The following is a 12,680-nucleotide window of genomic DNA, read 5'->3' on the forward strand; positions in this document are numbered from 1 at the left end:
CTGCTTTGGTGTCTCTCACTACACCAGTGTGTCTGGGAAGGACGCTGGAGTGGCTGCTTTGGTGTCTCTCACTACACCAGTGTGTCTGGGAAGGATGCTGGAGTGGCTGCTTTGGTGTTTCTCACTACACCAGTGTGTCTGGGAAGGACGCTGGAGTGGCTGCGTTGGTGTCTCTCACTACACCAGTGTGTCTGGGAAGGATGCTGGAGTGGCTGCGTTAGTGTCTCTCACTACATCAGTGTGTGTTCCACTCAGGCTCATTTGAACAGTGAAGGGAAATCTCAGAGGGCCCTGGGTTACAAGGACCACTGGACCAAGTACTTGGGAAGGTAAGACTTGCTTTCAAAAAAGCACTGCAAATCGCTGGGAGTGGATCACAGACTAGGGGAGAGGGCAGGAGAGGAGAGGTCTTGGGAGCCTTCCCCTTTCGGACAGAGGCTCACTTCTGGGGTTAAGAAGGGTTGGGGAGGGAGGGAGCAAAGGAAGACTTATCGAACTAAATGCCAGAGAGAGAGAGAGAGGCCAGGCAGAACTAGGGAAAATAGCAGTGCAAGGTGCAAGGGCAGAGTGGGGGGATTCTCATGGGACAGGAAGGGGCAGGAAATGAGGCCAGAAACCCCATCAGCTCCCAGAAGACAGGAACAGAAAAACGCCTCCCACTCCCTCCTACCCCCCCACCCCCCCACCCCCGATTTCTGGGAGGCCCACTCCAGAGCTACATGGTTTGGAGTGGAATAGGTGCAGAGTCTAATGGGACAAAAAAAATATGCATTTCACGGGCTCACCTTATGGTTCCTTGAAAAAAATAAAGGTGTGTGTGTGTGTGTGTGTGTGTGTGTGTGTGTAGGACAGAGGACAACTTTAGGGAGTAGGTTCTCCCCTTCAAATGTGGGTCCCCCTTACCTGGATGAAGACCTGGAGTGTGGCGCGGCTCACCATTACCATGCACACACGCGAGGAGGGCTCGGGCTCCCCATTGGCCCCCTCCACTTCGTGCTTCTGTCCCATGATCACCGCCATGGGCAGGGCAAGGCCCAGTGAGGCGACCCAAACCAGGGACAGCAGGCGGCGGGTGCGGCGCGGAGTGAGCAGGCGGCGGGCACGCAGCGGCTGGCACACAGCCAGGCAGCGCTCTGCGCTCAGGCTGGCTACGCTCAGCACCGTGGCATAGGCGCACAGCTCCCGCACGAAGTAGTAGCCACGACAGCCCAGATCGCCGAAGACCCAGGGGTAGTGGGACCACACGAAGTTGTAGAGTTCCATGGGAACGCTGACCAGTAGCAGCAACAGCGCCGACAGCGCCAGGCTGAGCACGTGGTAGCGCAGGCGTCCGGGGCGACCGGCCCGTGCCTTCAGCACCACGTGCACGGACAGCGCATTGCCCGCCGTGCCCAGCGCGAAGATGAGCGAGTAGAGCGCGGTGAACAATACCTTCGCCCAGAGGCGCGTGTCCACGCCCAGCCGTGCGTCCAGGCTCAACCCTGCGCTGGGGCTGGGCCTTGGGGGCCGCGGGCTGCTGGTCTCCATCACTGTCTCGCGGTGGCCTGGGCTCCCTCCCTCTCACTGCCCAGAGCCTGGGCTAGCTGCCCGGTGAACCTCCTTCCTGGGAACCTCCAGAGCTGGGAGGACACGCCCCTGAAGGGAGTTCCAGAGTAGCATCAGACTTGAAACCCTCTTCCACTCGGCTCTATCCAGAAAAGGATGTGTTGATGGAAAAAGGGGGTTCTTTGTGGGGGTATGCCTGGATAGCATCACTCATCAGCTGTGTGACCCATGGGCAAGTTTTTAAACCCCTCTGTGCCCTTGCCCATTTTCAATTTTAAAATACCACCCGTGATGCAGAATTTCTCCGCGGATTAAAAAGAATGTCTAGGCACACCGGTGTCCAAGCTACGGTGCAGACAGACAGACAGAGAGACATGGAATTTGAGCTTTGTACCTCTCTCTGTTGTCATCACTGTGCGCAGTCAGAAAGAGACCAGGGAAGGCTTGGCCAGGCACTGGCAACTTTGCCAAGATAATAAGGTGGCCGGTGCCCAGACCCTCCCCATCTCATACTATCCCACTCCTTGAGGATCTCACTTCAATGTGTGCTAAGCCTGTTTAAAAACGTTTTACTGAGCTCATTTTTAAGCCCGTGAAGGAAAGAGAACTTTGGAGTTGGAAGACTTTCTAGAGGCCTCGTATCTCCTGGGAACAGAATTAGATCAACACCCTGGCCTCCTGATGTTTTTCATTTGTTTTGTTGTTTTTTTTCTACCACAGGTTTTATGGCCCAGTGACAAGCAGTGCAGTCTTCCTCTGGATATACGACCATAGCCACAATGAAACGGAGATAATACAAATTTACTTTTCATTCTGCTCCTACACGGGAATGCTTTTGAGATTGGGAAAGAGACAAGGAATTATCCCATGGCTTCAGTTAAGAAATGATAGGAGCCACCAGCATGTGCGGCCTGACTTCTGAGAGACAAGGAATTATCCCATGGCTTCAGTTAAGAAATGATAGGAGCCACCAGCATGTGCGGCCTGACTTCTGAGTGTGTGGTCTGTCATCTTTTGGGGGATCCCTGCTTAAGAGCCGAGTTAGTGCTCCTGTTGACATCTTGAAATTCTTTGAAATTTTGGAGTAAAGGGTTCTCTTAACTTTCTCGGCCCTGGGCCCTGCAAAGGATGGGCCTCCTTCTCACTGGAAATCAGAGCGGTCCAGAGGAAGGAAACTGAACAAAATGGGCCAGGCTGCCTGTCAGTGCTTGATGGGTTCTGTGGCTGGAGAACTAACAAACAAGAATTCATGTTTGTCAGGGTTCACAAGGCCATGTTTCACACATTTTAAAAAGTTATTTAAATTTTTGTTTCGTTTTGTTTTAGAAGAAAGGTTTTCAGCCTGGTGTAGTGTTGAACTCACCTTCAATCCCAACCCTTGGGAGGCAGAGACAGGTGGATCTCTGTTAGTTCGAGGTCAGCTCAGTCTGCAGAGCGAGTTACAGATGGTTGTTAGCTACCTCACTATTTCTCTGAGGTACTTTGCCACAGGGATGCAAGGCTAACCTACACAATCCCGTAGGTTTGTCACTGACGACTGCCATCCACAGAAGCACTGGTGTGGGAGTCCAGTGCCCTACCCAGTGTGTTGCGAGTTCAGAACTCATTCTGTCCTGAGTGCAAAAAGCTGAACGTACTGAAAAAGTAATGACCGTTCTTAGGACAGTCAAAGAAACCAGGTCAAGGGTCAAATCACCACCGACATCACAGAGATGGGTAAGCAGACACAGAGAAGGACAACATTCCAGGCCAGAAACCCAAACCAACCCTTCCTCCTTTGAGTTGCTCCCATCAGGTACATTATCATGGCAACAATGAAAGTAACAAATACCTTAGATTTGCTCAGTACAAACACAAGCGCATCTTGATAGGTTACTTATTGTTAATGTCTATATTAAACAAAACGAACATGGCTTAACCCATCGAAGCTGCCAACTAACTACACTTCTGCTACGAGGACCATCCTAGTGACTCAGATCAAACACTACATGTAATCGTCACCCATGAAATATTTCTGAATTTGGAAATAGGCTTTGAAAACTTTGTGTGTCAGTTTGCTGTTTTACGATGTCGAATGGGGGTTAAGTCTGGACCTCATCCCGAAAGGCTGCTGTGGCGGTTATGAGGTGAGGCCTAAATAACAGACAACCCCTGGAGACGATATGTATAAGAAGAGAGTGTGGCTCCCGGAATGACCTCAGTCCAAGCTCTGACCGCAAGGGTCAGAAGGAGAAAAGCATTCTGGGATGGAGGAGAGGCCTTGGCCATGGTGTTAGGCGTGAGAAGGGTGAAGTCACGTCAGCAAAGGATCTGAGAGCTTGCGGGCAGCTCGCAGATGTGAATGAGGTGGCCAGGAGAAGGGTGGCATCCTGTGGGCTCCTGACAGCTGGGATCTGCAAGGGATGTCTCTTGAGGTCCTGGCCTGATCACTGAGGGAATGGGGGGAACTTCCGTGTGCTATTATAAAACGTTAGAGCCTCCAGCAACTGATAATGTCAAAAATAAGCCTGAGCTTTTTAGGGCTGAGGACAGAGAGCCTGTCCTGAGGGGTCCCAGTGCTGGTGGGATAGTGAGACAGAGTCTCGCCGATAACAGCCCTCCTTGGCACATTCTAACTGCCAAATAAGGGACACTCTTGCCCAATGAGCGTGAGGACTCGAGTTTAATCTCTAACACCCATGTGAGGAAGCAAAGTGCCATGGCATACACTTGCAATCCCAGGGCTATGGAGCTGGGCTAAGAGGGTCCCTGAAGGCTTCCAGCTAGCTGGCCCGGCCCACTTGGTGAGCTTCAGGCACTGAGAGACCCTGTCTCTGAAAAAAATGGGGAATGGTGTCTGAGGAAAGACACTAGACTGGCTTCCACACATGTGTGTACATGTGTACCCTATAGACATGTGCCCACATAAACATGCGCATGCGCGCTGTTTCTGCATCTCTGCCATGGTGTCCCTAATGCCAAAGTTGCTGTGGAGGAAAAGGATTGTCTTATTTCTATTTTCCAGAGGTTACAATGTACAAGGATCACAATAAGACCTTTCTGAAGTGGCCTCAAGTCTCCCCAAAATCTCTAGAAAGAATTTTTTTTTTTTTTTTTTTTTTTTTTTGCAGGATCCAAGGATCACAATAAGACCTTTCTGAAGTGGCCTCAAGTCTCCCCAAAATCTCTAGAAAGAATTTTTTTTTTTTTTTTTTTTTTTTTTGCAGGATCCCATTAAGTTGCGGGACTGGTCTTGAGCTCACCGCAGCTCAGGTTGGTTTTGAACTAGTGATCTTCTTGTCATGGTCTCTCCATTACAGGTCTGTGCCACTGTACATGCGTGGGAGGGGCTGTTTTGATCCTCGTTTTCCCAGATGGGAAAAAGAAGGCTGTTGGAGGTGGAGTGAGTCCCCCTAGGTCCTGGCAGCTTCTAGGGGCAGCGTTCAAGAGCTGGCCTGCTTCCAGCTGTGGCTTCCCCCATCCCGTGCTGAACTTCTGCTGAACTGAACCCAAGCTTCGAGCTCACCCACGGTCACGTCCCCATCCTTGGCGTCATGTCCAACCAGTGAGTGTTCCCAGCTATCTGACCCAGCAGCAAGACACACATCACCGAGCTATTTGTCTGTCCTAGCACGCTGCCAGCGTGTGTGAAAACTCATGGGCTAGGCTTGGCGCACCAGGACAGTGGCCAAGACGCAGCCCACTGTGCCTTCCTTACGGTGCAGTGTGTGTGGACACGTATGCTGCATGCGTGGTGGGGTGCTTCCATCGGGCCAGCGCTGAACCTGACAGGTATAGCGCCGCACAATCTTATCACCTGTCACTCATAAGGTTCTTAAAATATCTTGACAGGGCGAGTTAAAAATAGTAAGGGCCTTGGTGACCCAGGCTGGTGGAAGTGTCCTGGGACATTGACATTTTCTCTCTTGCACTTAAGATCCTCTCAGGGCATCCGGATGTGGGCACTAGTCGGTGTCAGAGTGGGGGGTGCCTGTTCTGAGCTGTGCACACCCATCCTCCCCAGAGTAAGGGAGGCCAAGGGTGTCCCCGCTGGGTGGCTGAGTGGTTCGTATCAGAGCTCAGTGGGTGAGCACCAACCTGACCTTACAGATGCAGTGACTGCATAGCCAGCCCTGTCTCTGAACTCGCCTGTCCTGCTTTGCCACTGAGGCAGCTCTTCCAGCTTGTTTTCTGTGTGGGATCTTACAGGGACGCTATGTGAACCATACACAGTCGTGTGCAAGACCAGGGAGCAGAGCAAAAGGGGAGGGGGTAAAGCACAGGGGAAACTGAGGCAGGCTGCAGTTTCTGCTACTCACTGTCCTTTGCTGACTCTTTTTCTGTCTTTTTTCTTTTTCTTTTCTTTCTTTCCTTTTTTTTTGTTTTTTTTTTCTTTGTTTGCTATTTCAAGTCAGGGTGTCTCTGTGTAGTAGCCCTGGCTGAACTCAGTTTGTAGACCAGGCTGGCCTTGAACTCACAGAGTTCCTTCCTCTTGCCTCTGCCTCCGAAGTGTTGGGATTAAAGGTGTGTCTTTTGTCTTTTTATTAGCATATTTTAATTGCACACGATAGTAGATTTCATTATGATACTTTTATACATGTGTGTCATTCACCTGGGTTGTATTCACCTCTGTTATCCTCGTCATCTCTCCCAGTGACTCCCTCCTCTTTCCATTGACCCTCCCTTCTGTTTTCCTACTACTCAATGAGTTTTGTTGGGATTGTTTCCTGGAGCATGGATACCTTGCTATGAATACACCATTGAAGAAATTATCTCCCTCTTCCCCAGCAACCAATAACTGCCTATTAATCCTGGGGGGGGGGGCTCATGAGCTCTTCCCCATGCCACCACTTCCTCCTGTGTTTACATTTCTTCTGCCCCTTTATCTGTGTTGTCTCAGGAGTCTTAGCAAGGTTGATAAGGTTGTCCTGCTTATGGCTGGGCTTTCTTGTTCACTCCTTCTTACCGTTCTGACCAGTTATGAGTCTCTGCATTGACCACTGCCCACTGCAAAGAGAAGCGTCTCTGTCCAAACCTGGGTGTAAATGTAATTATTTAGAAGGAATAGCTTTTAATGCCAGGGTCTATGGCCTCCCCTGCCGTGGGCTTTTGACTAGACTGATAGGACCAGATGTGAATTCCTTCCCATGGAGTGGGCTTCAAATCCTATCAGACAGCAATTGGTTACCTCCATAACAGCCATGGCATTACACACCACTGCACGTCTTGCCTGACCAGTCGGAAGTGTTGCATGCAGAGACCCCAGCTAAGGAAAACAGTTCGATAGCATTCCCCACCCCCAGCAGCCTACACGACACTGTCCTTACTATGAGGGCGAGTTAGCAGTGGGGAGGCGTCCTGCTCAGATCCAGCTTCGTGTCTCTATGTCCTTTGACCGTGGCATATGGTGGCCGTGGCATAGCCATCTTGCCAGCAATAGCGTCTAGCTGAGCTGGGCAACCAACCCTAGCTAACTTGCTCCTCTCTGTTTTCCCTCACCCATCAATGCACTCAGGGACGATATTCTGAAGCCCTATCCTTGACTCTGCTCTATAGGTGCCCTGCCTCCCATGTGGCCTCTCACCCCAGCCGTGCCCAGAATCGGTCTTGCTAAGCCTCCCTCCTGGCAACTAACTTCGGTCCACCTGAGCCCAACAGAATCCAGGACGTGTGGGAATACAAGAATCAGCTTAAGGGCTCTGTCCCTTAAGTCACCAGATCTGCTCTGTAACTTCTTGACTCAAGGCCAGCTCTTGAAGCTCCTCCTTCCTGGGTGCAACAATGTATACTTGGTGGGAAATCATAGCCTCCATGCTCAGCATAGTTCCCACCGTGTCTAAGACCATTGCAAGCCCGGATGCCTGGAACTGAGGAGCACAGTGGTAACGAAGGGTGCAGGAACCCATTTTCTTGTTTAGTGATTGATGGGAGAGGGTCCAGCCCGTGGTGGGTGGTGCCATCCCTGGACTGGTGGTCCTGTGTTCTAAAAGAAAGCAGGCTGAGCAAGCCACGGGGAGCAAGCCAGTAAGCGACACTCCTCCACGGCCTCTGCATCAGCTCCTGCCTCCGGGTTCTTTTCCTCCTCAACTTGCTTTTGGTCATGGTATTTTATCAGAGCAATAGAAACTTACTAAGATACACACCAAGCAATTTTATTCACCGAGTCGGCTCCCTGACTGTGGACTTCAGTCTCTTGTTAGCGCCATTGGCTGCACTCAGTTAGGAAGGGGCCTGAGGGATGGCCTCTCTGCCAGCACTTCCTCTCATCAGATTCCTCTGGGAATCTCGTGTGAGTTTCAATCCCAAGTCTGTCTTAGGACTTGTCAGCTTTGGAAGTTGCTCCGCCTCGTTCTTACTCCTGAGCTAAGTCTCACAGGCAGGAGTGGACCTGGTGGATCGGAAGTGCCCTGATATGCCAGCTGGCCCTCCTCTGTTGCCTCACACAAACTGGTCAGAAACTGGCATTTTCTGGTATCTTTGCATCCTGGCTGTTGTGTTTGTCAGCCAGTCCCCAGGTGGGAAAGGATTTGCAATTCAACACCCTGCTCTTTGCTGGGGCCTTGTGACTTGGCCCAGGCTCAGTAAAGGGAAGCAGTTTTGCCTACTCCGGTGTCACCAGGCCCAGCCTCCAGCTCCTGAGCCGGTGTCCCTGAGGGTCATTTCTCTCCAGACGCTGCAGGGTCTAGCCATGGCAGAGCAAGAACAGATCTGCAGCTCCAAGTGGGAGCCGCCCCAGGACAAGAGCTCCGTGGATTCGGCATGGTCATGGGTAAGGTCATGTGGTTGCTGGTAGAACCAGCCTCTGCTTCCAAGCTCAGCAGTGCATTGCTGTGTCTAGAGGATCCTTTTGGGAGGGACTCCCTTCACAGCATCCAGCCAAGTACCCTGCAAGCTCCCACCCCAGGGCTCTCACGGAGGTTTCTCTATAAGCTGTTGGTGGTGACTCAGGGCTTAAAACCTGGTTTCTTTGCCCTGGATGGAGAATGCTCGGGGTGTGCTTTGACCATGGGTCTTCTCAGGTCCCTTGCCTCATCAGGGAGGAAGGTAGAAGCAGGAGAATGACTTGCGTCTGGCCTGGTCATTTACAGCACCGGATTTGACATGGTCTCCTAGGGCTCTGAAGCTCTCAGTTCTTCTGGCTTGCCTGTTTCAGACCTCATTCAAAGTCCAGGAAAAGGGGAGGTTGTTCAGATGTGGTATGTTCATTGAAGACGCCAAAGCCCAAAGTGGGGGGCTGAGATCACCCCAAGTAGCAGCATTGAGTACTGAGGATAGGACTGGGGCTAAAATTCGGGCCTCACTGTTCCTGAAAAGGCCAGTAGGTTTGGGTGCAGGTTATACCCCTGACCCAGGTGATGCCCCCGGACACCCCCATGCTACTATGTCGGGACCCTGAATACAGGGACTGGACCAGCAGCAGGGAGGGCTCTGAGAGCACAGAGCATGTGCTATTCTGCATCCTCAGGGAGATGCCTCCTGGATGCTGATGGTGCACAGCACCTGGCACCTGACAGTTCATCCTCAGGGCGGGCGGCCCACAAGGGGATGCCGTGGAGGGATAGGATGCAGGGCAGAGGGTCCACGAGGGGATGCCGTGGAGGGATAGGCTGCAGGGCAGAGGGTCCACGAGGGGATGCCATGGAGGGATAGGCTGCAGGGCAGAGGGTCCACGAGGGGATGCCGTGGAGGGATAGGCTGCAGGGCAGAGGGTCCACGAGGGGATGCCATGGAGGGATAGGATGCAGGGCAGAGGGTCCACGAGGGGCTGCCATGGAGGGATAGGATGCAGGGCAGTGATGGGAGCCCATGTGGGGGTGGTTCTGGATTCTGCTCCTAGTCTGTCCCCATTCGTCACTCAGCTCCACAGGCAGATATTCCCCGAAAGGACCCATGCTTGTGAAAGTGTTATCCCAGGCCTAGCCCTGGGCACAGGAGTGACATGACCCGTTGAGAATGCCCCTCTGCTGAATCACAGTCACAGTCTGATTAAGTGAGCTGTTCTGGGGTTAGTCAGGGATTAAAGTAGCTTTTTTTCCACCTTTAAGTCCAGAACGTCACTTAAATGTAGCACCCATCCTCACCTGTATGAATTGAGATGTAAATTCCTCTTCCTTTGTGGGCGGTGCTGGATGCCCACCAGACGCATTGGTGTCCACCATGTTGACTCTCTGGTGTCCTGAGGTACAGGCTTCACTGTCACGTGTTGACTGAGGCCAGCCTAGGTAGCAGGCATCTAAGGAGGCTGACGGTGAATCTGGGACCGGTGTAGACTCTGTCTGCCCCCCAAGGCCATGCTCATTGGCTCTGTAACCTGGGGGAGCTCTGATTGAATATCTGCGTTCTGCTTGTGTGTGTGTGTGTTTGTGTGTGTGTGTGTGTGTGTGTGAGGTGTAGCTGGCACACATGTGTAGTTAGGTAGGTGTGTGAGGTGTGGGTGGCACATGTGTTAGGTAGGTTTGCGTGTGAGATGGGGTGGCACACACGTGTAGTTAGGTGTGTATGTGAGGTGGGAGTGGCACATGTGTGGTTAGGTATGTGTGTGTGTGTATGTGTGTGTGTGTGTGTGTGTGTGTGTTTAGGTCAGAGGTCAACCTCAGGCGTTATTCCTCAGATGTCATCACCTGGTTGTTTTCAGACAGGGCGTCCCTTTGGTCTGAGACTAACTGTGTAGGCTAGGCTGACCAACCAACAAGCCCTGTTCTCCATGCCTCTGCGTCCGCAATTGTGTTTACAGCATGTGCCGCCACATGTAGGATTTTTCACGTGGGTTTCACATTGACTGTGTTGCCTTCCCAACTGCGCCAACCCCTACAGACCCCTTTATTCTGCCACTTTCCCCACTGTCCCATGGCTAGATAAATGCTCATTCACTGAAGAAAATGAACAGGCGGAGGCTGTCCTCTGTCCCACCGTAGTCTGGCTTCTCTTGTTTGTTCTCAGAGCAAGAGAGGCTGTGGGGAGGCGGGGACAGTGAGGGGTGACAGAGTCCATCTTCCTGCTATTGGCTCCCTGCAGGGGGGTGGTCGACTCTAAGGTCGAGTTTTCTAGGGCCTTGGGACCATGGCTCAGACCTCTGTCTTCTGGAAGAATCTGACCTGCTGTACGCTAGTGTTCTGGATCACCTAACCAGCAGATCCAGTGAAATCCATGTCTCCCTCTGATGGTGAGACATCGGGTCTTGGGATAAGGGAGTGCCCAGGGTCGTGGCTTTAGTAATGCAGAGGAAATGGGACCAAGTCCAGAAACTGAAGCAGAAGCCCAAACATATCCATGCAAGTCAAGAGCACTTGTGCAAGGCTTCCGAAGATCTGATGAGCACACAGGAGAAACGGGGAGCTGCAGCTGCTCTGGCCGGGGGCCCAGGCTCAGCTGTCTGGCTTCTGGGAAGAGTTAAAGCAACTCAGCCACCATGGGGCTGGGAAAAGGGCAGCTGGCAGCGGCACAAGCCCTGGAGGCACCTGCTCGGTTGGCACCACCCACCTGCAGCTCTGGCTACAGACATTCATGGAGTTTCTGGATGGGCCTGGGTTTCAGTTCTGATTCCTGAGTACGGGCAGAGCCCAGCAGGGTGGGGAGATGCAAAGCCTGGTCACTAAAGGAGGTCAGGCCAACTGTGGGTGGGCAGGCTGCAGCCTGCCAGCCAGAGTTCTTGAGGCACAGTTCAGGAGGGATTGTGCCTGCCCAGGGGGCCAGGAAGGCGCCTGTGAGAAGCTGGCTTAAGAGCCAGGCAGAGGAGGGGTAGGATTTCAATAGACAGCCAACAGGGATGGAACCCACTGGGCTGGGAGGTGAGTTTGAGCATAGGCAAACGCTTGCAAGTACAGAGTGTTCCCCATCCAAGTAGTCTGCTCTCAGGGATTTTTTTCCCCCTCCTAGTTGGGACATGCACTGTGACATTCATTTTGGCCAGGCACTCAGCCTCTGAAAGACAGCAAGCAGTCAGGGGCCAAATATGAGACCCAAAAGGTCAAGGTACAGGAGCCAGAAGGTCCAGGATCATAAGCCAGCTCTGGCATGTTCAGGCTTAGCTTGCTAGAGTCTCAGGGTCCCGATCTGTAAAGCGATGTTTCTATTATCTGATGATAAAAGACTCATGAGAATTCCGTAGACAGCCATCATCCTTAACACCAGCACTAAACCTGGGTGGGGTGGCCTGGGGCTATGGGCTGTAAATGTAATAGAGACAAATAATCAAATTTCGAATTGGGGGGTTGGAGAGGTGGCCAGGGGTTAAAAGCACTTGTTGCTCTAGCAGGGGACCCTGGTTCAGTTCCCGGCACCCACACAGTGGTTTACAACCACCCATCGTTACTCCAGTTCCATGGCATCCGATGTTCCCTTCTGAACTCCTTGGTCGTCAAGCATGCACGTGATGCACACATACCCATGCAAGTCAAGTCCTCACAGATAACACAAATGAAGAAATCTAAACTTTAATTTTGTTTCAGGGCTGAGCATGTAGCTCATGTTGTTGGTAGAATATTTACCTAGCATATACAAAGCCCTGGGTTTGATCCCAAGTATTGCATAAAACAAAGCATAGTGGTGGTGTATGTTATGTAATCCCAGTACTGGGGAGGTAGAGAGGAGAAGGATCAAGAGTTGAAGGCCATTGACTACACAGTTAGTTGAAGGTCGAGCTGTGATACATTAAACTCTCTCTCTCTCTCTCTCTCTCTGTGTGTGTGTGTAAACACACACACATATAATTTTATGTTATACACTATATAAAATTATATTTATAAATTATATATTATATAATAACATTCGCCTAGATGTTGGGTCTATAGAACACTCTCAGTAGGACATACACACATGGAGCCGTGTCTCTTTGTCATCTACCCTGAGTGCAGGCTTCATCCAGACAGGACCTATAGTTGGCCCCAGCCACTCCTTGGCTCTGTGATCACCTTGCATCCTAGCCACGCCTTGACTGAACCTTGTCCTTTTCTTCAGAGGTATTCGCTATGTCTCCAGGGAGGTGACCCTTCAGGACCCCGGGCTCAGCTTGCTTCTTCAGATCCTATAGATTCAGCAGGACAGGATTGCAGAAAGACTACATAGCATGCCTGCCTCTAGGGTGTTGCCGCCACCTCCCAGATAGCTGGACAGGGACTAGGCTTTCTTGGGTTGCTTTCTTCAAGAATCTCTGGGAT

General features: G+C 51.8%; 1 protein-coding gene across 1 annotated transcript in view; it reads right to left on the minus strand.

The window, feature by feature from the left end:
• The window catches only part of Ntsr2 (neurotensin receptor 2), an 8,105-nt gene extending 6,536 nt beyond the window's left edge, over positions 1-1,569 (minus strand). The window contains 1 exon segment of the mRNA XM_005366532.3: positions 904-1,569. Coding sequence (XP_005366589.2) covers positions 904-1,527 — 624 coding nt within the window. The 5' untranslated portion in view covers positions 1,528-1,569.
• Between the last annotated feature and the right edge of the window lie 11,111 nt (positions 1,570-12,680).

This window comes from Microtus ochrogaster, unplaced genomic scaffold (genome assembly GCF_000317375.1).
Source record: "Microtus ochrogaster isolate Prairie Vole_2 unplaced genomic scaffold, MicOch1.0 UNK10, whole genome shotgun sequence".
Taxonomy (NCBI): domain Eukaryota; kingdom Metazoa; phylum Chordata; class Mammalia; order Rodentia; family Cricetidae; genus Microtus; species Microtus ochrogaster.